The sequence below is a fragment of the Panicum virgatum genome, chromosome 2N (genome assembly GCF_016808335.1).
Source record: "Panicum virgatum strain AP13 chromosome 2N, P.virgatum_v5, whole genome shotgun sequence".
Lineage (NCBI taxonomy): Eukaryota > Viridiplantae > Streptophyta > Magnoliopsida > Poales > Poaceae > Panicum > Panicum virgatum.
The window spans coordinates 19,670,842-19,697,043 of record NC_053146.1 but is presented as its reverse complement, the minus strand read 5'-3'; the positions used below and the strand labels follow the sequence as shown (position 1 = coordinate 19,697,043).

Sequence of the window (26,202 nt, the reverse complement as noted above, 5' to 3'; positions counted from 1 at the left end):
AATCACATAAAAAAGATGAAACTTGTACCCAAGGCTATTGTCACTTATAGAACCAAATAAAAATAAGACAAATATATTCAGTATATATAATGATTAACAGTGTGGAGACCATAATGTATGGCGCTTCCACACTACTATCTCATACAACTCAAGCTATACCTTAGTATTGCCACACTCTTGAATACTATATATACTGAAATGTGCTTGGTATATTTTTTGTTGTTGTCCTACATGTCAGAATAATTTTAGAGTACAAGTTTTACCTATTTGATGTGATTTGCTATATTTTATGAGTTAAACGAGTTTACTAAATAAATATGAAAATTGTTTGTAGGGTGGATGAGGGTATCATCCGCCCCTACAAATGCCATTTTCAGAGGACCAATTTTTTGCAAAAGTAACCTTGCTCCCTTTGTAAGCGCGGGTTACATCTTGACACCAGTACAAAAACTCCTTGTAGTCCCGGTTTGCAACCTCTTGTAGGTCCGGTTGTAGCAACTCGCGCTAAAGCCCGAGACTTTAGTTCCGGTTCCTGTGATGTTAAAAAAAATTTGCGCCCCGTGGGATTTGAACCCGAAACATCTTGCCTCACGCACAGGTTCCTTGCTACCCCACCTATGCAACATACGTGACTCTACATGGAATGTCTTACTTTCAAACTAACTTATAGAGGGTACTTTAGTCCGGGTTGGTAATATGAACTAGGAATAGAGGATCACCCTTTAGTCTGGGCTAGTGGTACCAACCGGGACTAAAGGTTCTTTAGTCCCGGTTGGAGCCACTAAACGCGACTAAAGATAGATTTTTTGTCGCGTTGATGGCTCCAACCGGTACTAAAGAGCCCTTTTATCTAGATTAGTTCTGGACCTAACTGTGACCGTGACAAATGCCAAGCGTCAATGCAAAGGCCATTTCTGTACCAGTGTAACCCGCCTCTGGAAAAAAATCAAGATATTCCTACAAATTATTTTTGTAGTAGTATCTCATCTCGTAATTTGGCATAGGCTGCCTGGTACTTCGGCTTGTTGCGCGTCTCATCAGGGTCACCACCATATATGTTCTCGTGCAGCCATCTAGAGATTCCCAGAATTTTGCCTGGCCGTTGACGACTCGAAGCATGAATAGCCGGTGATCCGTGTCTCATCCAAAGATTGTGACCCGCCATGTAGGAAACTGTTTCCTTAACAACCACGGTCTTCGTTGAAACAAGATACATTAACAACACAGTTCGACGCGAATGCAACAAAGCTACTGCAGCACAAGAAACAAAGCTCAGACTCAGAGACACGCGCGTCGATTGATGGCGCCATCGAGCAAGTACACGCTGATGCTGATCGCCGTGCTCGTCGCCTTCGCCGTGGTTCTGCAGCAGCCATCTTCGGCGATCAGAGCCGAAGGAGCTCCCGCCGCGGATCCAGAAGCAGCTCCGCCATCCTGCGGCGGCATCCCGCCGCTGCCGCCGCAGCCGATGGAGTGCCGGCCGTGGCTGATGCGGACGATGCCGTGCGCGCGGTTCATCACCAACTCGAGCGTGTACGCGCCCGAGCCCACCTGCTGCGGCGGCTTCAACTCGATGTTCGCCTACGGCACGGTCACCTGCCTGTGCCACGTCGTGAACGGCGACGTCGGCCATGATCCACGCGCGCATGGTGGAGCTCTGGCCAAGGAGCGGCCACACGTGCGGCCACGACGTGCGCGTCGAGTTACTTGCCGCAGCGTGCAACCTGAGTAAGCCAGATAAAGAACCGTACCTCTATACATATGCTTGTGTGCCAACCGACCTGTGCTGAATGTGTGTGTATTGAACTGATGAACAGCGGACGATGTGCCTCCGATAGACCTGCCCACCACCGTCGACGCCAGCGCTGTATTTTCTTTAGCCAGCTGCATCTTTTTACTAGTAGCAAATATTAGTGTCGTGTAAATCAGTTCTGTTCTGATCAAATCTGCACGTCTGGTTGCAGGATGGCCATGACTAACTAGCAGCAAGAACCAGTGAATTCCGGAAGGATAGGATAATAATAACAGTCGATTGCTGATTCTGTCATCAGCAATGTGATGTGAGGGATAAGTTTTGTCTTAGCTTTTAACACGAACCCTTTGTTCAGTGGCGACGCTGTGGTGGACTCGGATCGGCATCCATCGGCGGGATCTTGAACACGTTGTCACCTTTTAACACAACAATCGATGTCATCATCATCAAGTATTTAATCAGGCATAATATTAGATCGTACGAATCTACTACAACCTAACAAGTGTTGAATAAACAGTTGCACGTCATGTAATTTTTCGTTTCAGTGTACTGCATTAGTAAATATACTTGGGCATGAAACCATTAGCGAGAATGTGGTTGTGAATGGATTTTGAAGAGGCGTAATCCTTCTTGTTTTTGTAATATACGCATGGCCAGCACATGAAACCATTCTGCTTGTTTGTCTCGACCACAGCCAAAAAATAATGCAGCCAATCAATAAACTCGTTAGAACGTCAGTCTGCATTGTACAACCATTGACAGTCCATCTGTATTTTTTTTTCAGAAAATGGAACTAATTTCACAACACAATTTCTCATATGCATAATTCAAATGGATATATTTCATTGCATGTATCGAATAAATTAAATATAACCAAAAGAATTAATTCTGAAAATTTTAATAACACAACATGAATAGTTAAAAGATCTGAAATATCCATCATACAATTTGGATAATAAATTCACCATACAACATGTTTAATTAAAAGATCTCTACATAATCTATTACACAACATGACAAATTAAACAATACAAATTAAGATACAAGATAAGCTACTAGCTAATACATTTTACTCACGGGGCCTATTGACCAATGCCTTGTGAACCGGCTCGCGAAATCTTCACACATTATGGTCAAATTCTACCATCCCCGATGCTTCGCGCCATGCATTATTCGAGCCATCAACTTGCGATCGTCATCCGTACCATCAACTTTTGAAAGTGTGAAGATGTGAAATGTTTTCTTAATCCAACGACAAATACGACTACTAACAAGTCCAAGACGATGCTCCTCAAGGCAAAACTCAAGGGAATGTCCGATGCGCTTCAGATTATTGCATACCGACGCCTGAGCGGACGCACGGCGCTCCATTGCATCATGTTGCAAAGCCATACTCACTATACAAAAAAAAATTGAATAAATTCATAGAGCTACAATACAAAATATACTCATATTCACATTGAAGTTGACAGTTGACGATCACTATTCTAATCCCTAATTATTTTAACACTCTTTAGTTTGAGCTGAACACTCTTCATCCCAGACGGGCCTTGGGATGCAATTATAGTTCACACACTTTGTTTCAGGCACAATATCCAAAAACCATCTAGAGAAAAATCTTTATTTTAGAAAATGTATATATCATTTACCTCGATACTACGGTGATGACACAACCATTTGGGGGCTACATAATATATGCGATACGGTGCGGTACAAGGACGTCACCGATCGGCTCGCCACAACACCAGCCCATATGGTTGATGCAGACGCAGCACTCGGTGCATGCAGCATGGCCATTAATATGCCTTCAGTGCAACAACACCCGGCTGACTGCGCCAAGTATTGCGTCCACATCAATCACAAGTGGTGGTGCTGCGGCGAGCCGATCGACGATGTCCTTATAACACACAGTGTCGCAGATATCATGTAGGCCCCAAGTGGCAATGCCATCACCGCTGGGTCGAGGTTGATAACATATACTTGTTCCGAAATAAAGATTTTTTACTTATAGATGGTTTCAGTGTGAGCCTAAATAAATACATCACTAGAGTGTCAAAATAATTTATTTGTAATACAAAAAAATTCTACTATACTCATTATAATTTCTACTATAATCATTTTAACATGTCACATTTAGATCCACATATGGTGATTTATACATACTCAGCACGTTCTAAAAAATACTACACTCATTTATAATATATGGCCATATATACAAGTAAATTACATCTACATATGCAAACCTTAAGTACCACATTTGAGCTCAAATGGTGTATAATAAAAAAAAACTCCAACATTTTTCCAATCTAAAAAGCCTTACATTCCTCTATTTCTAAATCATGAAATGATCTACACAAGCAATAAAGATGAAAGGAACAAGGTCCTAACTTTTAGTGCTGTTGGATGGCCGGGGGAATTAAAAGCCTTCATAAATCATTGAGGAAATGAGCAAGAACTCCCCCGACCTAAGCCGAGAACAACAAAAATAAGTGAGCTGAACGGTTTGGACCAGGGGAGGGGGAGGGGGAGGGGGATAAGTGGGTCAAGGAGTTTTGTCCCGGTTGGAGGTAACAAACAGGACCAAATGACACTCATATGTCTCGATTGCTTGGTGGGTCCAACAGGGACTAATAGGCCGAGCAGATTTTCGTGGTTGGAGCCACCAACCGAGACGAATGAGTGCCCTTTGGTCCTGGTTGGTGTCATCAACCGGGATAAAAGCCCCCCCCCCCCCCCCCACTCCCACCACCCCGCCGCACGGCCCCTAGCCGTTGGACCCGGGATAATAGCATCCTTTACTCCTAGGCCCAATGGCGGCTGAAGCAAAATGCCTAATCAAGGGATTGTTCTGTAGTTGTGTCATGGGGTTACTGAATAATCTATTTTTGTGGCTGGTTATATATATATAGGAAAATAGAATATTCAAATATAAATTGGTGAATTTTTTGGTGGGTAGTAAAACTCATTTCCAGGGATAGGTCATCGGATTTTCAGGGGTGGATAAAAGGGTGACTCGCTCTTGGAAATGAGTTTCTAGGGACGGTCGCATTACTAGCACCACCAGTAAACAACATTTGTAGTTGCGAGAAACAAGTGTGGCATCGAACCCGCCACTAGAAATGTGTTTATATTCGTCTCTGCAAATTGTTTTCGCAGTAGTAAATTATGTTAAGTAGATAAATGTCTAAGATATTTTAAAATACATGTGTCGCACATGTACACTTTACTAGTTATTTGAATTTTCCGTCCATCATACGGTTGGTTAGTTGCTTATTTCGATTGTTTGACTTGATCCCATGCAGCCAATAATAATGAGGCTTGGGCTACCAAGAGAGTTGACCTATTAGTACTTTACGCTGTGTTGGAACAATCAGAGCCACGTCAGCAAACTGCAAAGCCAAATAATCTGCCTCGTGAGTCTCCTGACTCCTTCTTAATCTCCATCACATCTAGCTCGCCGCTCGCCGCTCCAACCTCTCCGCCTTCCTCGAGCACACGCCACCGGACGCCTAGCCTCTAGTCCATCCCCGACCGCTGCCTCATCGCAAACCGGTCCGCAGCTTAGCTTCGAGGGAGCGCGGCGGGGCGAGATGTGGCCGCCGTTCCTGTACGCGCCGTCGCCGCTCGACGCGGCCCTGACGGCGGCGGGCGCTGCCGGTCTGGTCGTCATAGCCCTCCCCGAGTTTCTCGGCAGGAACCTGGCCTACTCCAAGTTCGTCGCGCGCCGGCGCCGGCGCGCGACTCATATTGCCAAGCCACGCCGGGATGCTCGTGTTCTACTCCCCGGCGCTGGTCGTCGCGCTCGTGTCCCTCGCCGTGTCAGGTGCCGTCGAAGGCGCACGCGAGCGGATCCTCTGCGCCGCCTTCGCCGCCCACTTGCTCAAACGGGTGCTTGAGGTGCTCTTCGTGCACCGGTACAGCGGGAGCATGCCGCTCGGTACGGCGCTGCTGATCTCCTCCGGCTACCTATTCCTTTTGGCAATGATCTACGTGCAGCGCCTCACCCGCGGCCTCCCAGAGCCCGCCGTCGACCTGCTCTACCCCGGTGTGCTCGTCTTCGCCGTCGGGAACACCGGCAACTTCTACCACCACCTCCTCCTCTCGAGGTTGCGAGCCGGCGGCGGCGACAAGGAGTACAAGATCCCCCGGGGCGGCCTGTTCGAGCTCGTCGCCAGCCCGCACTACCTCTTCGAGATCGTCACGTTCTTCGGGTTCGCCATGATCTCGCAGACAGTGTTCGCACTCGTCGTGGCCGTCGACTCTGCGGTCTTCCTCGCCGGCCGGAGCTCCGCCACCAGGAAGTGGTACGTGTCCAAGTTCGAGGAGTTCCCAGCGAGGGTCAAAGCTCTTGTGCCGTATGTCTGGTAGAGAGAGTGTGTGCGTACCCTATGGTCAGATTACCAGAGATCGGCCACCTGGTCAAGGTGATTTGGATTGAATAAAATGTGAAAATTCAGAGCCCAGTCAATGTTCAATTCCCTCCTTTCTCTCTTCCGCAGCCGATCTCCTGGCATTACATGTTACGGTCGGTTCTGAATGATATTCCCGTCAGTACTTGGGGCATTACATGTAACTCCTAGCATATTGCTCGCATGACAAAATTGGAGTCCATGCCTGAACGAATTCCGTCTGGTCTGGACTGATTTTGTGAACTCGGTCCAACATAAAACCCGTGGGCCAATAATAGTTCAAGATATCAACCATGACCCCATAGGTTCCCCCTTACTGTTTGTTGACTATTGCTATGTATATGTGATAGTTTGTGTTATGAAGGAATTAGGAATTAGTGATCAATTCTGTAATTAAGTAATTAATTAGATTAATGATGTCATTAGGTAGTTACAATTTATGAAGGGGTCATCTCGAAGAGACATGTTCCTTGGGCCTTTGTCTCTTGGTCTTGTATATAAGCAATAATCAATCAATGAAAAATACACACATCCATTCACTTCTAACACACTATCACGCACGTGATTCTACCGCTGATGCTACGGGCGGAAAAAAGAGGGGTGCAGAGAGAGTCCGTAGGGAAAAAAGCAAAAACACAGAGAGAGTTTTCGCCGGTGGTTCCATGGATCTCGCCAGACTTCCTCGCTGGAATCCCTACACCACCATAGCAAGAGGCCCGAGAAGCAAGGTTTGGGGATTCGGACCGAATGAGCCGAATTTCACCGAATTTCGCCCATTTCGGTTAGGCCCGAGACAAAAATAAACCGGCCAAAAAAAATCGGCCCAATTTAAATTTGTAGCCCAACCCAAGGTCCATTACAGCCCACAAATACCTCTTATCACTATAAAACCCTAGACTCTAACTTGAAACCCTAGAAATTTCATTTTACTCCACCCCTCTCCCAGCTGGCGGCCGCCGCCAACAGGCCGCGGAGCGCGCGGTCGTGCCGGGAGCAGAAGAGGGTTTCCCGTCAACCTCCTCGCAGATCTGCTCATCTCCTTCCTGGTTCGTCCCATTCCCGTCCATCTCTCCATTCAAATCTGCAGCTCATAGGTGGTGGGTGGTCCTCTGTTTTTAATCACGTTGGTTGAGCTTGTGCTGATCTATTGTGTCCCTAATCAGTTCGTTGTTCTAGGCTAGGCCCTGCTCATGGAGGCATCTCGAAGTCAGTTTGTCAATGGCCGTGTGCGCAGCGGGTTGGTCGGCAGCAGCGGTAGCGCCGGCGGTCAAGGCGTCGAACACGTCGGAGTTGGTCACGACGCGCCGGCAAGAGCTGCAGCACCTCGGCCGGAAGCAGCACGTGAGGGTAACAAAAGTCATACTTGTGTTGTTTGATTCTTTTGCTTTGTTTGGTTGCAAGCAGCACGTGTGTTGATTCATGGTAAAATTATGAGCGTGCAGAGTATTTGTAGAAATCGATATCAATGGGCTTCATGAATACTTGTGTTGTTTGATCCCTTTCATGTGTTGATTGGTTGCAAACACTTCACAGATGAATAAAATGTTATGTATGTTTTGATTTAATCTTGACCAAAAAAACGTACCCTTTTGGCTCTCTGCTTCTGCCGGTGCTGTCCCAGTTCCATCGGACGGCACAAGCTCACGTGCGGGAGCCGGCGCTGAAGCCGAGCCGAGCCGATCTCTGCGAGCTGGAAATATGAGCCGCAACCATCACTGTCAATGGTTTGGATGCACAAGTGTCGCACATTGCGGACAGGAGTGCATGAAAGCTTCCATGCGTCCGGGGTGCACCCAATCCCCGCCCCCCACACCCCCAACCGTGTGTTTCGTTGCGGGATCAGTGGGTTGGGTTGGCTCCGATTCTTATTTTGAGAACGGAGCCAACCCATCTATTGTTTAGTTGCATGTCTGATTTTAGGGATGGAGTCAACCCATCACATGTTTGGTTGAGGAAATTGGGAATCCGGGTTGGATGGCAACACTAACTCCGTTAGTGGGCCCCACATGTCAGTCTCCTCTCTCTCCATCTCCTCCCTCTCTCCACTCGCCTCGTCCCGCCGCCGCCGGTCAGCTCCCCTCCCCTCCCCCGAAGGCGCCTCCTCCCCCGTCGCCGGACCTCGCCGCCGCCGCCGGATCCGCGCATGGCCGAGCTCGGGGCCGCTGATCCACGCGCGGGGGCGAGCTCCTCCACCGCCGTGGGCGAGCTCGCCCGCTGCGGGCGCGAGCCGCCGAGGGGCGAGCTCCGCCGCCACAGACGCGCTCCGCCGCGGGCAGGAGGACGAGGACGGGCGGTGCGGTCGCGAGCCGCCGCGGGCGACGAGGACGGGCGGCGCGGGCGCGAAGAGGACGACGAGGACGGGCGGCGCGGGTCGGGACGGGAGGTGCGGGCGCGAGGAGGACACGAGGACGGGCGACGCGGGTCGGGACGGGCGCCACAGGCATGAGGAGGATGACGAGGACGGGCGGTGCGGTAGCGACGAGACTAACGGTGCGGGACGCACGGACGGAACCCAGACGGGTTCGCCCCGTCCCTCGAAATTTGACGGGCGGAGGGAACCCGCATCTTGAGCGAATATCGTCTCCCAGAGCGGCTCCGCTCCCTTCGCCCCTCATCCAAACAAACCAAAAGTTGGTCGGCTCCAACCAAGTTCGCTCCGCACCTTCAACCAAACACACGGCAAGAGACCAATAGGCAACAGCTGTGTAGCGGGCCAGCGGCATTACTGATGCCCTTTGTACGGTGGTTGGCTGTTGCCTACCTGGACGAGGTAGATAGTCCTGGGTTTTTTCGATTTTGCTTTCCAGATGGACGTGGCCGCCGCCGATGAGAACTGCTGAGTGGGGTGGTGAGGTTCAGGTACGTCGGTGTGAGATGGCTGCAGGCCGCAAAAGTGCCCCGACCGGCGGCCCGCTGCACACCTCCTGTAGCCCTTGACATTCTCTTGTTGCTCCCCCACCTTTTCCTCGCTGGATTTCGGCCGGGCAGACCCTCCTCCGCCATAAACAGCGGCTAGAAACCTAAATGTTTTGATTGCAAAATTTTTAAGGTGCTTTCTGCAAGATCCAAACATCTATCGGCAAGAATTTAAATTAACATGTAAAATGGAGAGTCAAGATTTAACTATAAATTTAGCTATGATTATACCCAGAGGCGGAGCTACAGGGTATGCCAGGTAGGCCACGGCATACCCTGTGGCTTAGCCCAGCCTAGTATTACTAGTCAGCCTGTTTAGTTAAAAAAAAAAGCACTTCAGACTTCTACCGCCGCCGATGCGTCGAGTGCGACGTTTCAATTTTGCGTCGGTTCCTATTCAATCCAATTGTTGACGCCTCCCTATGCTGTGTGCATCGTCCGGTCATTATCTGGCCGCCGACCGGCCGGCAGTGGCCGACGGCAGCACAAGCAGCGACGCTCATGGCTCACGCTTCTCCTTGGCTCCGATCCGATCTCCTGCAGCTGTAGGCTGCTACTCTATTGTGATCCAAAGCCTTCACGGTACAGGAGCGACCATGAAAATTAAAGCACAATGCAAGTATCTAACGGCACAAGACTGCATTTAAGGATCGGACAGTTGGTGACCTCTGTGTTCTAGAGCAACCTGATTACCTGACACTGACAGACAAGCAATTTTACTGATCGATCAAATTGCAAATAGCCAGTAGACAAGTTCATGCAATCACATAAGAATATACATACGCTTAGGCAGCATTGTTTGAGAATTAATCATCATCAGCTAACTCTTACAGGTATGTAAGCTTTCTTTATGTACATTTTGGACTTAATATGTTTAGACTATTTGTATTTAATTTATGCAATATTTACATTTTTTGTTGAGCTTAAATCTTTGTATGTTATTATCAAATTTCTCTATAATTTTTGTGTTTTTAGCTGAATTATGTAAATCATGTGGTTAGCTGAAATTTTTTGACGGCATATAAAATCCTTGATCCGCCACTGATTATACCGTCCGTTGGAGATTCTTTAAGCTTTGCTGCCGATGGTGGATTCGATCATCAGCTCGGAGGGTCAATCGGCGGCACTTCCTCTCCTGCTCAATGCAACGGTATTAGTCTCCAGCTCAAGCACGATCATCTTACCGTCACGAGAAAAAAAAGTTATATGACTCACTGTTTTCTCTGCAGAATCTTGACAGCGCGTCTATCGGCAGGCCGAGACCACAATCTTCAATGACGAAGGCCGCGCGCGTGTGGTTCATGGGCACCGGCAGAAGCCGGGCGATGTCGGCGGTGGCGATGTGGCAGAGGCAGAGGAGCGGGGCGCTGCTTCGGTTGGCGACGAAGGGATCGAAGCCGTCGCAGCAGGCGGTCGGAGGCGCCGGGACGCTGGCGCTGGTGAGGAAGCCCGCGCACGGCATCAAGCTCCTCAGCGACGACCGGCACTCCCTCGGGTCCGTCGCCGGCGGCGGCGGCGGCGGCGTTACGTTGTAGCAAGGGATCAACGGGATCTCGGGAACCACGGAGGGCAAGGAAGTATCCGTGGTAATGGCAGGTCAGGGACGCTCAGCCCGGCCGGCTGCAGGGAGTGCTTCTCCATTGGGCGATGGAGCGGCGGCCTTGGCTGGTCCTCCGACTCTGGTCGCCGCTGAAGGACGAGGGCCAGGCACGACCACGGCGAAGACGACGACGAGCAAGGAGATCTGGACGCGTTTGTCAGATGGCGCCATCGATGACAGAGAGGGGTGTCTCCGTCAATGGAGACTAGGCTCTGTCTTGGGCTGTTGGCTAGTGCCGTAGAGCGTGGCGAACAATGAAAAAAAACCTACGTGGAAGGTGATGATCGATCTTTGAGATAGAAAAATATAATCTTAAACGCAACAAACCTTGTACAATCTTCTGGAGATCGTCCCTACTCCCTAACCCTGACTCGGCTCGAGATGCATCTGTAACAAAACGCAGAAATGATCTGGTAGACCGTATCAGCATTCGGCAAATAATTCTGTTGCTGGTGATGATGTATATTATGGTTATGAGATATATCTGCGTAACAGATGAAAATAAGGTCGATGGGTATGCATAATAATAACGTGTTCACTACTTGTATATTTTCTTTTCTATATATATATATAAGAAATTACAGATTGCTGATCATACGGCTGTATGTACAAAAGGAGTAAAGGACCATATATGGCAAAAAAAAAGTGTTCAAAGCGCTATCATACGGTCCCAACCAAATACGTGCTAGGCCATGAAAGATTTAATGCTCTGCCCTCACTAGCACGTATTTGATTAAGAGGCCGCTGTCAGTGGAGGAAGTATAATTATCTACTCCCAACTAGCTTATTTTGTTATTCTGTCATTGTGTTGTATAATGAACTGAAGTAGCTTCAGTAGTACTGGATTCGGAACATGCATGTGTTGTCTGGCATTCTTTAGGGATAAAACCAAATTAGCGATTTGAGGGTTACCATACAGCATAATCAGATAACTGAAATAAATGCTATAGTATTACCATCTCATATTGGACAAAAAAAAATCAATCCCAAAAAAATGTCTGCATATTTGCCATCTTATTAGATTGATTGAGCAAACAACGAACTGCCCCTATGACAAATGGGCACAAATAACTCTTTAGCTAATCTAGATATTTCTTCCTTGGCAGGAGGTTCTAACTCTAACCTATATCTAATAACACACTACTAATATAATACTACGATGACGACAATCATGGATCTGCAATCCATAGCTCTTATTACTCTTGACGGAAGAATTGATCAAACTCTCCTCTGCTGCTTATCATGGCGATCCAGCTGCCAAGAATGCCCAAAGAAAACATGGATGTTAGATACACGCACCAATTCACTGGCTCGATCACAAACTAGTAATAATTAAAGCACACTAACCCTTTGTTCAGTGGCGACGCGGTGGTGGACTCGGAACGGCATCCATCGGCGGGATTATAAAGTCACCTGTACGTTTAACACAACAATCGATGTCACCATCAAAGTATTTAATCTTTGTTATTAAAACCAGGCATAATATTAGATCTAACTAATCTACTATGCAATCTACTATGCATTCTAATAAATAGTCACTAGGCTATATATTATGTATGTGTGTGTGTATATATAACTTGAGACTTACGATTTGAGCAGATGTCGGTAACATTGTCCGATGTGAAGCCGTAGCCACACTGTTCCAGCAAGGAGGTCGCGCGCGTGTGGTTCACCGGCGCCGGCAAGAGGTTGCCGGCGTCACCGTTCACGACGTGGCAGAGGCACAGAGGCGACGTGCTCCCATCCTCGAAGAAGGGTTTGATGACGTGGCAGCACTTGCTCGGAGGCGACGGCACGCTGCTGTCGTCGCTAGTGAGGAAACTGGCGCACGGCGGCATGTACTTCGCCAGCCCTGGCCGGCACTCCGTCACCGGCGGCGGCGGCGCCGTGACGTTGTGGCAGGGGATGAACGGGATTTTTATCGGGAACGCAGGAGGACAAGGGAGTATTCGCGGCAGAGGCAGGTCAGGGATAAGGCCGATTATATCATCGATCAAGCCCATGGGGTGCAGAGGAGCGTCACCGCTGGCCGATGGCGCCGGAGCCGGGGCGGCCTTCGCTGCTCCGCCGTCCCGGGCGGCCGCAGATGAAGGCAGCAGCGGCGCGACCACGGCGAAGGCGACGAGCAGCGCGATGGCCAGCGTGCACTTGTTGGATGGCGCCATAGCTCTTTGTTAAATGGAAGCGCACAAGGAGGCTCTGGTTGGCTTGGGTGGGATGAACCCTGCAGGAGACGAGAGGACCAATTTATAGGGGTGGCCTGGTACCGTGGTACGTCACTGAGATCGGGATGGGATGATGGCATGCCGTTAGGATATCGCTGATTCTGCTTGCAAGTCTGTTGTATTTGTACTGTCGGTTGTAATCCCAGCTCGCAGCTAACAGAAAGTAGAAAAATGATCCATGTTGTCGATAGTACTGTCGGTTGTAATCCCAGCTCGCAGTTAACAAAAACAGAAAAAGAATAATATCAGAATGCACAACGCTGTATCGTATCTAGAGCTCGAATAGCTCTTCATTGCTGCTGTGTGGTTGCAACCAATTAATCTTAATACAAGTTATAAGATCATCATAAGCATAATAAACCCTACCTTTTTGCCATTTTATTTTTTATTACTTGGCCTTTAAGATGATGAGATATGGAAGTCTAATCGGTTTCTTAATTATTCAAAATCCGATCATGATGCGAGGTAGTGGGATCTCCTATATATTTGACCTATCGGCCTTCACCGAAAAACAATTAATCGAGTTAGGATTTTGCCTCTCCTCGTCGCTGTTTGATGCGACGGCGAACAAACGATGAAAACAACAAGATCAATCCACAAGAGACACGAGAATTTACAGTGGAAAACCTCACCAATGCGAAAAGTAAAAACCGCGGGCGCCAGCCAGCAAATCTTCACTATATCGGGGTGAGTGCTTACAACGCCAACGACGGCTTACAAGAGGAATAACTCAGCGAGGAGCAAACCCTAAAGAGTATGTATACCGTATCGGACGAGTGTTTACAACGCCAACGGCGGCTTACAAGAGGAATAACTCAGCGAGGAATAACTTCGCTATGCTTCGGCCCAGCCTTCGCTTCGGCTTTAATGGGCCTCCGCTCCGCTCCGTCAGAAGTCGGCTTTTTCTTGTGCAATGAATTTAGATTACAATATAACATACTCTACCTTTAGACAAATTCCTTCTTGTAGCATAGTCAAATCATCACCTGGACACAACAAAGAACAAAACTTCTGGCGCCAAATAGCCTCTTGGGCTAAGCTGTCAAACCAATTAAACTTGAGCAAAACTCAAACTTAGCTACAGGAACTGATTTAGTCATCATATCAGCTGGATTATCATGAGAATTGATCTTGCATACTTTCAATTTACCTTGTGAAATCACATCACGAACATCATGGTACTTGACATCAATATGCTTAGTCCTCTCATGGAACATATGATCTTTGGTGAGACATATAGCACTTTGACTGTCACAGAATAGATCAATTCAATAATCAACTCCACGTAGCTCAGCAAACAAACCTTTCAGCCAAACTGACTCCTTGCACGCTTCAGCAATAGCCATATATTCTGCTTCTGTGGTATACATAGCAACAACAGTCTGCAAAAGTAGCCTTCCAACTCACAATACAACTCCCAACAGTGAATACATACCCTGTGAGTGATCTACGCCTATCCAAATCAGCAGCATAATCTGAATCCACATAACCAATAAATCCCTGATCAGTTCTCTAAAACTTTAAATAAGAATCTACTATCCCTTTGAGGTACCTGAAAATCTACTGAATTGTCTTCTAGTGTTTTTTTACCAGGATTAGACATGTATCTGCTAACCAAACTCATAGCATATGATAAATCTGGGCGAGTGCAAACCATGACATACATCAAAGAACCAACAGCACTAGAATATGAGACTTTTGACATCTATTCAACATCCTCATCAAAACTAGGACACTGAGCGGCTAACAATTTAAAGTGAGGTGCAATAGGATTACTAACTGGCTTTGAATCAAGCATATTGAAACGATGAAGAATCTTCTTAATGTAATTATGCTGACTAAGAAATAATAAATCAGATTTTCTGTCTCTAGTAATCTCCATACCTAGAATTTTCTTAGCAGCACCAAGATCCTTCATATCAAACTCACTACTCAATTTCTTCAATGTAGTGATTTCTACTCTGCTCTTGGCAGCAATAAGCATGTCATCAACATATAATAGCAAGTATACAGGTGATCCATCAACAATCTTAATGTAAATACAGCTATCATATTTAGATCTATTAAAGTCATGTGATAACATAAATAAATCAAACCTTTTATACCACTGACAAGGGGACTGTTTCAAACCATACAAGGACCTCTTCGATTTGCGAACATAATTTTCCTGGCCTGGCACTATGAATCTTTCTGGCTGATCCATGTATATTTCCTCCTCAAGCTCTATATGTAAAAAAGCAGTCTTCACATCTAACTGCTCAAGCTCAAGATTATGCATAGTAACAATACTAAAGAATGTCTGTATTGAACTATGCTTCACAACTAGAGAGAACACATCATTATAATCAACACAAGGAATCTGACTGAAGCCTTTACCAACTAACCTTGCCTTAAATCTTGGAGGCTCACTAGGAGACAAACTCTCCTTTCTTTTGAAGACCGAGTTGCAGCGGATAGACTTCTTTTGTTTAGGCAACCTTACAATCTCCCATGTGCCATTCTTCTCAAGAGACAGCATCTCCTCCTGCATAGCTGAGATCCACTTCTCCCTATCAACATAATCAATGGCTTCAATATATGTTGCTAGCTCACTATCATCCTCCACCTGTTCAGCACAACTCAAAGCATAATGAATCAGATTACACTCCTCAATTAAACGATTTGGAGGTCCACAACTCCTCTTTGATCTGCGAAGAGTAATAGGTACATCTAGATCCTTCTCTTGCTGCAAAACAGACTGTGAAACTGGAGGTGAGTGCTGAACAGTATCAGAAACATTATCTGGAACATCATTACCAACAACTTCAATTTCCTGGTCATCCATAAGCTCCACCTGCACACTAACATGTGGCTGCAATTTCTCAACTAAAGCATCATCTGTGGACAAGCTGTCAGTAAACATCACAGACTCATTGAAAACAACACTTTTGCTCATGAAAGTCTTTCTAGTTTCAGGATTCCACAATTTATATCCTTTGACTCCCGAACCATAACCAAAAAACAAACATTTAATAGCTCTAGGCTCTAATTAATTTTCCATTATCAACATGAGCATAAGCAGTGCAGCCAAAAACTCTCAACTGTAAATAATCTGCAGGTGTACCAGACCATACCTCAATAGGAGTCTTCTTTTGAGTAGAATACAAGGTGACCTGTTGATCAAATAGCATGCAGTATTAGCATCCTCAGCCCAAAAACGCTTGTTCATGCGGGCATTGGACAGCATGTAACGAGCCTTCGAGATGATTGTCCTGTTCATGCGCTCAGCCACACCATTCTGTTGCGGAGTGTACGGGATGGTGTGATGCCTGACAATGCCTTCTTTTCTGCAATAATCATCGAAAGCATCCGTACAGAACTCTCCACCATTATCAGTCCGAAGCACTTTGATCTTCTTCTTAGTTTGCCTTTCTATCATGACTTTTCACTCTGTAAAAGCAGCAAAAACATCATCTTTGTTTTTCAGAAAATAAGGCCAGACTCTTCTAGAGCAATCATCAATAATGGTAAGCATGTAACGAGCACCACCATATGAAGGCTTACAGGAAGGACCCCACAAATCAGCATGAACATAATCAGGTGTACCTTTTGTGGTATGAACATAGGTATTGAATTTGACCCTCTTGTGCTTACCAAAGACACAATGTTCGCAGAACTTCTTGCCACTCAAGATACATCCATCTAGCAGGTTTCTCTTCATCAAATCTGCAATACCAAGTTCAATCATGTTTCCAAGACACGTATGCCAAAGGTCAGTCTTACTAAGTTTAGAATTAGTAACAGCAGCAGCAGAAATAGAACCATGTAAAGTACAACCTCTGAGAATATATAAATTTGAAGGATTGAGATCACCCAGCAAACATACAAGAGAATCTTTTGATACCTTCACAACTCCACCTGAGCTGGTGTATTTGAGTCCTTCTTTATCAAGTGTGCTCAACGAGATTAGATTTATTTTCATCCCTGGTATGTGCCTCACATTCTTAAGTGTGCGAATCATGCCATCATGGGTCTTGATCTGAACTTAGCCGATGCCCACAATCTCACACGGGTTATCATCTCGCATGCGCACAAAATCACCATTCTGCAAAGGCTCATAGGAACCGAATAAATCTCTGTTAGTGCAGATATGAAAGGAACATGAAGAATCAAGTATCCACTCATCATGACCAGCAACACAACCAGCAAAGACAACCAGGCAATCTGATTCGGAGTTATCACCAGCAGAAGCGACACTAGCCTTACCATCAGATTTATTTTTCCTCTTCTCCTTATTATGCAGTTTCCAACAATCTTCAATCATATGAGATTTCTTCTTGCAATACTTACGGAATTTCTTCTTGGGACCTTTGGACTGGGAGCGGCCTCTACCGTCATTACTCTTGCTACGATCGTTGTTGTCGCTGGATGATCTTTGCTCTGATCTGCCTCTAACATGCAAAGCGTCACCACTTGAGGACGATCCATCAGACTGCACCATGCCTTTCATCTCGTCCTTGGACTGGAGTGCCTCACAAACTTCCGCAAGGGTTAGTTCATCATGGCTTAAAAGTATGGTGTCACGAAAACTTGCATACGAACTTGGCAAAGAGCATAATAAGAGAAGACCTAAGTCCTCATCTCCATACTGAATCTCCATCAACCCTAGGTCAGCAACGATCTCTTTGAAGACAGATAAGTGACTTAACACCAAATAAACCCCTCCTGCATCTTAAGCGTGAACAGCTTCAACTTCATATGCATCATACTGGTAAGATCCTTCGACATGCAGATCGATTCCAGTTTCAGCCATAATTCTGCAGCTGTCTTTTCCTACAGCACTTCTTGCAGAATATCATTAGATAGATGAAGCTGAATTAGGAATAGAGCATTACGGTAATTTCGCTTCTCCTTATCAGTCCACTCATCCTTCTTCTTCTTCCCGAAACCTTCCAACGCCTCATCGAGATCATTGGTTTGTGCTAGAATAGCTCTCATCTTGACTTGCCACAGCGAGAACCTCATCTTGTAGTCCAACAGTGGTTGATCATACTTCATCGACGCCATCACGGAACCCTAACTTAAAACCACGGCTCTGGTACCACTTGTTAGATGCGACGGCGAACAAACGATGAAAACAGCAAGATCAATCCACAAGAGACACGAGGATTTAACGTGGAAAACCCCTCTAATGCGAAGGGTAAAAACCACAGGAGCCAGCCAGCAAATCTTCACTATATCGGGGTGAGTGTTTACAAATCTAACGACGGCTTACAAGAGGAATAACTCAGCGAGGAGCAAACCCTAAAGGGTATGTACACCATACCGGATGAGTGTTTACAACGCCAATGGCGGCTTACAAGAGGAATAACTCAGCGAAGAATAACTCCATTACGCTCCGGCCCAGCCTTCAGCTTTACCGAGCCTCCGCTCCGCTCCGTCCTGTCGGAAGTCGGCCTTTTCTTGTGCAATAAATTTGGATCACAATATAACATACTCTACCTTGACACAAATTCTGTCGGTGTCCCGACTCGGGGGCCCGGATCCCAACTAGTAAATGCTGCGTGTTTCCTCGTCCCAGATGATGATGCAAGAGGCAACACAGTAACGCACGGTTTATCCTGGTTCCGGCCGCGGGGCCGTACGTCCAGCAAAGTGGTTGTGCGTGGGCACTATATTATCTTGCACCCAGAGTGCTTGTAGTAGGGGGTACAAGCAAGGCGAGAGAGGGAGGACAGCTCCCAAGTCTCTATTACAAGAGAAGTTGAGTATAGAGATGACCGTGAATGTAAGTGACCGTAGTGGCTGATGTCCAGCAGCCTCTAGAGGGGGAGTCCTCAGAGCTCGCCTCCTCCTTTTATAGTCACAAGGAGGGGTGGTGTACATGAGCTGGGGAGTGTGAAAGTCGTCGTTTTCCCCTGAATCGCGGGGGTACAGTGGCCGAGCACTGTAGGAAGTACACTGTGGGGCATGGCGGCGTGCGTCGCAGTCGTCCTGGATATCGTCCTTGGTCCTGCGGAGATCGTGCCGGCGTCCTGCCATCCCCGCAAGTGGCATGGTAGTCGCTGGTGTATGGTCTCCCATATGCGGCGCGGTGGCGTTCAGTGGGCCCTGTGGGCCAGGGTCCTGCACGCACCAGCAGTAGCGGTAGCGGGGTACGCGGCGGTCCCGGACCCCCTGGTCGGAGCGCGGGTGTGCGCACTAGAAGGTCCGGGGGATACGTGGAGGTCCCGGACCCCTTGAGGGGGGAGGTCCGGGACTCCGTCCGTGCGTGCTGGGCACCCCTCTCTGGGGAAACACATGATGTCGCCAAACCCCTTCCCAAGTAGGAGGTGGGTCTGGATGGCCGGTATAGGCAGAATAGTAATCGGGAGCAGTGCCGAGCCTGTCTTGTCCCGCGTCGCAGGTCCCACAGTGTTGCTACAACATCCGGTATGGCGGGGCGGTGACTGAAGTCGGCGGATGAGACCCCGGTCACATCCACTGTGGGAATGGCGGCCCGACGCCGCCCGTCCTTGGAGCCGTGGAGGAGTGGCTGGCCTTTAATGCCTCCGTACGGCGAGTGGTTGAGCGGCGGGGCCGTTTGTCCCTTATGCCGAGGGGTGGCCTCGAGCGAGGCAGAGATGAGGTGCCTGCCCGAGGGTAGGTTCGCTACCCTCGAGCGAGGCGGAGGTGCGGGGCGCAGTCGAGGGTCCCGATGGGTGCCCTCGAGCGAGGCAGAGATCGCCCCATGGCTCCGAGGGGGGTGCCAATGGGCCGCATGCTGGGCTTCTTTGAGTCCTTTACTTTCTTCCAGGTTGGAAGGAGGCCGTGGGCCTTTGCGGGCCCAGTCGCCTAACATGTGTTTGAGTTTTTTAGAGCGGTCTTAGTACCCCGATTAGGGTGTCCCTAATCGTGGTACCCGACAGTAGCCCCCGAGGCTTTGGTCAAGTCAGGGGATTCGACCAAAGGGTGGTTCGGCGACTTCCCCTTTGACGTGATCGATCGGTGCTGTGCACCCGCTAGGCGCACCTGGGTGCCAGCCCAGCGGATGCGACAACTCGTCGGTCGGGGTAGTGCGCCTGCGGGGAGAGTGCTTCGAGGTGCGTGCCTCTTTATTTGTTTGTTTCAAGGACAAGACGTGTCCGTGTGCTGAGGGGGGCCAAGGCGACGATGGCGCCCGCTGTTTGGCAGCTGGCGCATAGGGCCTTGGCCCCGGCTTTCCTGGTTGCTTTGTGGCGCGCCGTTCGAGGGCAGTCGGCCTGAGCCGATGCTGCACCGCTCAGCGCCCAGGGACTCAGCATCACTTTATTTCGTTCGGTCGCGTCTCGGTGCGGTAACTGAGGGCATCCTTTGCTTGTGGAGTGCCGCGCCATCACGGGCGGCCCGAACCTCTACCTTTCGATGGGCTTGAAGCTTGGCGCCCGACGCAGCTATAAATAGGGGTCGTGGGGTTCCCTCTCCCTCTCCAACTTCCCTGCTTTTTTCCCCAGCATCGCGTAAGTCTTAATGTTTTCCTTTGCCTTTCGTGGCCGGCCCCCAAATGGGGTGGCCTGGCTTTTTTAGGCTTCGGTGCTAGAAGAATGCTTGCAAGCGGTGGGGGAAGACCGGAGAGGGCGTGCGCACCATCCCTCAGCTTCAGTGGGATCAGCAGAAGAGCATTGGGCCCGTGGGGTCCTGCTTCTGCGATGTCCCCTAGCCTGAAGGGGGATGGAGATGCCTGACCGTGGCACTGGCGCCAGGTCTGGCGGCTGTTCTTCGCATCATCCCCCCCGGCAACAAGGTTGCTCTCGGGGAGACGGTGCGGAGGGTGCTGTCCGCCAGCTCGACCCCCCGCATAGTCTTCGGTGGAGGAGATGCTAGAAGAAAGCTTGCCAGGAGAGCATCCCGCTGGACCCGTGAGGTCTGGGGGCTGCTTCTCGCATCCCTAGCAGCCTGGCCGTCGCGTCAGCCTAGGGCTCGGTGCCTTTCTTCGCCGCTCGCTTCTCCCCAAGACAGGGAAAATTGCCACGTAGGTGGCAATGTGTTTGTATTTTTCTATGGCTTCGCGCCGGTAACCCTTTGTAATCTTTATTTGCATCGGGCAATAGAGTCCCCTTTCTCCTCTACGGGGAGGATGACCGAGGGTATAGGGGTGTACAGAGAGTTACGACCCTCGAATATGTGTGAAGTCTCCTTCGCGGGGGCGCGTCAGCGCACCCGCGGGTGTAGCCCCCGAGGCCTTGGAGGAGAGTTTGTGCTCGTCCAAGGGCTTTAAACGTTGTCCCACTGGGTTGCCTCACCGGGGTGGACGTCCAGCGTCTTTTTCAGCCGGCATCGGCACTCTTTCAGCCGGCCTCGTCATTCTTAGTGCTGGTACGGCGACCCGGCATTCAGCTTAACCATCATGAGAGCGCACGTTAACAGCGGAGGGTTTGGTTAGACACGTGGAGCTTCACAATTGACAGTCGTCGACTTATTCGAGGGTGCGGTTTGAACCGTGGTGTGCAAGGAGCCCCCGAGCCTAGGCCTGTGTGAAGGCGTTCAGGGGAACCCTCGATTTTGATTACGACCCTCATCGTCCTTCCGCAAGGAAGAGGGGTGAAGCGCACCATGCTACCCATGCCCGGGCCGCGAGCTATGGTTGCTTCGGTGAGCTGTTAGCGGGTTGTTCAAGCGGACGTCCGTGCCCCATTCGATAGGGGTCGGCTCGTGGTCCATAGACACGTCACATAAAGCGCTTGCGAAGGTTCGCTAGGCGGGGCTCGGACCCATTCGATAGGGTCCGAGGGCTCGATGCTCTCCCTCGATGGGATCCCCCTTCTAGGCACCCTCGACTGGCCTTGAACACTGCGTAGGATGTCTTGAACTCCGCATTCGAGGGTGGCTTGTACGGCACATCCCTGCAGTCCCTGACTCTGGTGATCTGGGGCACCTGTCAAACCCCCCGAAGGGCCAGGCTTCGAACCCCTGATCAGTAAGGCCTCGAAATGTGATTCCTTCGAGGGTAAAGGGACCCCTGAAGGAATATTCCATCTTGATTCGAAAACGACGCAAAGTCGCAAGTCACGCGCGTGGGTCTTCCGCTGGTGGTGGGCGACGTGGCCCGATTCGTGCGGTGCAGTGCGGGCGCGCCTTTTCAGGCGACAGCCTCGGGCAGACGAAGCGGCGTGGGCGGCGGCTGATGGATGGGATAGTGCAACAGTCGCGCCGCGCCCGCCGGTTACCGTGTCTGTTGGCGCTCCTTAAGTATCCATTTTATCCCCTGTTTAACTTTGATAATGGCATGAATTTAATATCAAAATCACTAACCATCCTAACCTCGGCCCAATTATTGGTCGTTTTCGCGTTTGCACATATATTTTGGAGGTGCTTCGTTTTTGCAGGTTTTTGACCAATTTTGGAGCATGAAATGGCGAGGCCCACGATCACGCGATGACATGAAGAAAGATGAAGGACAAAGCCTGAACAAAGGATCGAAGGCCATGATGATTAGAGGCCCGTTCATGCACATCCACCCTCCAATAAAGCCCAAAAGACAAAGCCCACAAGATAAGATAAAGGTACTTCGGGGTTAAGCAAAGCAAAGAGATATTTAAGGAAGGATTTTTCATCCTATCCTTCTCCTCGAAGAAATCTCGAAGATAACGACGTCTAAAGGGGTGCAATCGTGAAAGACATAAACTCTAGAAGATTCCAGGAGGCTTGGGGAGAAAGTTGAGCACGAGCCGGCAAAGGAAAGTGCCAGGCCGGCCGGCCTAGGCTCATTGGGCCGGCCGGCCCAGGCCTTTTTTAGGTCGGTTCGACCTCCCCTTTGACCGAGGGTTCCCTGAGGCTATTTAAAGACCCCTCCCCAAGGTTCACGGAGAGATCAATTTGGGAGACGATGCCAAGGAGCAGAGAAGATAGAGGGACACCTCTTGGAGAGCCGAGGGTCGTGCTAGTTGTCTAGGGTTTGCCCTAGCCGACGTGGGAACCTTGCAAGGGAAACCACGTCAGAGTTCTGGAGCTAGGATCATCAAGATCAAGGTAGGGCCCCGGTTGTGATCTTGTGATGTACAATCATTCATGGTGAACTTATTTGTGTTTTCGAATGTTTAGCGACCATGTTCTCCTCTTTCGATTTCGTTCTTTTCTTTGGGTTCGCTTCATCCTAGATCTATTATCGAGATAGATCACTTAGCATGATCTTGTAGTCATGGTGGCTAGAGGTTCATGGCGGAACTACCAAAGGGGGTTCGACTTGCTTCAGGGTATCCTGTTGAAAGGGGTGGTGTCGTGACAGGCCGTTGCCACTTAGTAGGTTGGGTATCGTGGGATCGGATTGGAGATTTTGGGTTTAAAGAGGCTTTTCATTGAGATTCACATCTATCTTACTTCACTTTATCTAGCTGGAACTACAACATATGCATGATCTAGGTGATCTAGATTGGTTATCTCTAACTTTCTCTTGCTACCTTCGGTGTTTGTCGTGTTTTTAGTAGATTAGATTCGTTTTCACCATCTCACACAAAGGAATCTCTATGCTAGTAGATTGTTTCTTGTCTCTTTGGTTCCGTGGATTGATAAACCTTGGGGGAATACTCTAAGGGAAAAGCTACACGAAGCCGTGCGCTTGCGGTATATAAATCGGGGGCGCTAAGGAGCGTCAACAGTGTCGCAGTTATTGCTGCATGTGCGCGTGGGAGACTCCGCGGTCGTGGTGCCCAGCCATCAGTGACCGCGAAATTTACCACATTCAATGTGGTAGATTCGGGCTGTGGCTGCGGCTGCGCCCGTCATGGTGAATAAAAACGAAGAGAAAGGGGGTGTTTGGGCTCACCTGGCCATTTGCCCTCATCCTACTACGCCTTCTCCGCCTCCCCTGCATCCTGAGCCCGCAGCCAAGAGCGGAAGGAGGAAGAGGGGGGGGGGGAGAGAGAGAGAGAGAGAGAGAGAGAGAGAGAGAGAGAGAGAGAGAGAGAGAGAAAGAGCACCTTAGCCATTTTGGAATCTTTACTCCCGCATCCCCCTCGACTCGCAGAGATGTCGGACATCTAGGAGCCGTTGCCGTGGGGGAAGTCCTCCGCCACCGTGGAGGTTCAGGAGCAGCTGGTCGCCGACCGGCTGCTGCCGCGGATCTCCGACTCAGGGGCGCCGGCGTGGATTTCCCCGCACCCGGACGAGACCGAGCCGAAGCCCCCGCAAGGCTACGTCGTGAGCTTCATGCGCCTCCACGAGCAAGGCTTCGACGTCCCCATCAGCCAGTTTATGTGGGCGTTGTGCGACTATTACGGAGCAGAACTGCACAACTTCAGCCCCAATGCCATCTCGCAGGCGGCGGTCTTCGTCGCCGTCTGCGAGGGGTACCTTGGGATAGAGGTGCACTGGGATCTCTGGATCCACCTGTTCCGCGGTGAACTCTTCGTCGAGAGCGGGCGGGGCCAACCGAGGTGGTTCGCGCGCGCCGGCGGCCTGACGTTCCACGTGTGTCACTCCCGGAGGAACCTCTACATCCATAGCAAGATGATGACAAACAAAGCCGGGTGGAGCCGAGGGTGGTTCTATCTTCAGAACTACAGCGGCGCACTCCCGGCATTCACCAACAGGGTGCTCCGGGAGCGACCACCGAAGTGGGATTGGGGGGTGTCACGCCCAGCACAACAAGAGAAGCTCGAAGTCCTCACCGACGCGCTAGCGCATCTGACGAGGAAGGGGTTGACGGCGGCGGCCGTCATCGCGAACTTCCACCGGCAGAGGGTGATCCCTCTCGTGGAAAGGGCCCTGCCGATCTACCAGCTCACCCCTGGGAGCCAGGTTGAAGGCTCGAGGATGTCGTACAAGCTGCTTTCCTGCACCGCCGCCGCCCGGAGGGCAAAGTATGCGGTGGCAGAGTTCCCCCGCGATCCCGAGGATCTTTGGAGGATCAAGATGCGCCCCGAGCCGGGGTACATTTTGCTGGTAAGTTTTGATTCCGAACCCGCTGTGTCTTGCGCGGCTCCCTTTTCCTGACTCCATCTCGTGCGTGCTTTGCAGGGATTGAGGTGCGGCACCTCGAAGCCCCCGGTCCCGGAACAACGCCAGATCAACTGCCTCCACGCAGAGAAGATGAAAAGGCAGAAGGACGCGGCGGAAGCAAAGGCCGAGAGGAAGAGGAAGAGGAAGGCGAAGCACGACAAAGCGTGCAAGCTTGCTCGCGCGGAGGTGAAACCGTGGCCCGCCACGCTCGAGTCCTCGGAGGAGGAGGAGGAGGAGGCCTCGGATGCCGAGGACCACGCTCTGAGGGGCGATGGGGCGGCTGCGGGTGCGAGCCCCCCGCAGACCTACCAGTGGGAGGATGACGAGGGGGTGCTGGAGGCGCCGGAAGAGACAGGGGTCGTGGCGGAGCCATCGGCGGGTACGTCCCTCGTGGGTGCGGAGCGGGAGTCGTCCCATCCGACAGCCGGCGAGGAGACGCCCGCGCCCCAAGTGCTGGTTCGAGGCAATGAGTCTGTGACAGGCACGGAGTCGTCCGTGCTGGTAGCCTCGAGTCACCAGGCCGACACGAGGGGTGCGCCCTCGGGGCAATCTTCGAGGGGCGGCATGGTGCCGCGGGCTCGAAGAAGCGCCATGAGGAAGCGGAGCATGAGTGCTCGATCCGGGTAAGTAAACTTGGGTTTCGTTTCCGTTGCGTGTTTGATTGATTTCTCGATCCCGTTGTCCTCAACTGTTGTTCCTCGATTGCCAGCCCCGGGGTCGTCGCCAAGGATGTGGTGCAGCTTGCCCCGGCTAAGGCCCTCAAGACCGGGGCCCGCAGCATGTCGCACACGCCACCGCAGCCCCTGCCTGCCGTGGACCTCGTGGTGGCGGCCGCGAAGCTACGGGAGGCCATGGCTCGAGGGACTCAGGCGGCCCAGGAAGCTCGCGCACAAGGGGAGGAGGGCGACGCCGGCCAGAGCGGTGCCGAAGCAGCCGCTGATGCCGACGGCGCCGAGGAGACCGGCCGAGGCGGCGCGGACGGCGCCGCCCGGGCAGTCAGTGAAGTTGAGGCCGGCCAGGGCAGCGTGGCTAGCGCCGCCCGGCCGGATACAGGAGGAGAAATGGGTGGGGGCGCAGGAGCGCCCCGCCGACCATGTGGAGGAGGAGGCCCTCGTCCTCGAGCCCCTGAGGGCTGAGGGCGAGGGCGTCGTAGAGGAAGAGACGTCGCAAGGGGCACCGGGGGTGGAAGGGCCCCCCGTCTCGGAGCCCACCGAGACTCGGGACGAGGGTATCATCGCGGTGGTGCCCGTGCCAACGGCGCAAGGGAGCGCTGCGGTGGTGGAGCTGCCAGACAGCAGCGAGGAGTACGGGGATTCGATGGACATCGACCTCACTGTTGCGGCTAGCGCCGCCGCGCAAATTGCC

At 50.5% G+C, this 26,202-nt stretch overlaps 2 protein-coding genes and 1 pseudogene across 2 annotated transcripts; all 3 read left to right on the top strand.

Moving 5' to 3' along the window:
* Positions 1 to 1,280: 1,280 nt before the first annotated feature.
* On the top strand, positions 1,281 to 1,979 carry LOC120662473 (annotated as a pseudogene).
* A 3,249-nt stretch (positions 1,980 to 5,228) lies between these two features.
* On the top strand, positions 5,229 to 6,218 carry LOC120658765 (3-oxo-5-alpha-steroid 4-dehydrogenase 1-like). Its single transcript, XM_039936965.1, has one exon. It carries the CDS (start codon positions 5,519 to 5,521, stop codon positions 6,119 to 6,121), a length of 603 nt encoding a protein of 200 aa, XP_039792899.1. The 5' UTR covers positions 5,229 to 5,518; the 3' UTR covers positions 6,122 to 6,218.
* Positions 6,219 to 7,092: 874 nt separating this feature from the next.
* On the top strand, positions 7,093 to 11,208 carry LOC120659962. The gene is made up of 4 exons (XM_039938263.1): positions 7,093 to 7,208; positions 7,344 to 7,509; positions 10,152 to 10,228; positions 10,308 to 11,208. The coding sequence occupies exons 2-4, from the start codon at positions 7,353 to 7,355 to the stop codon at positions 10,611 to 10,613; spliced, it is 540 nt and encodes a 179-aa protein (XP_039794197.1). The 5' UTR covers positions 7,093 to 7,208; positions 7,344 to 7,352; the 3' UTR covers positions 10,614 to 11,208.
* Positions 11,209 to 26,202: the final 14,994 nt, after the last annotated feature.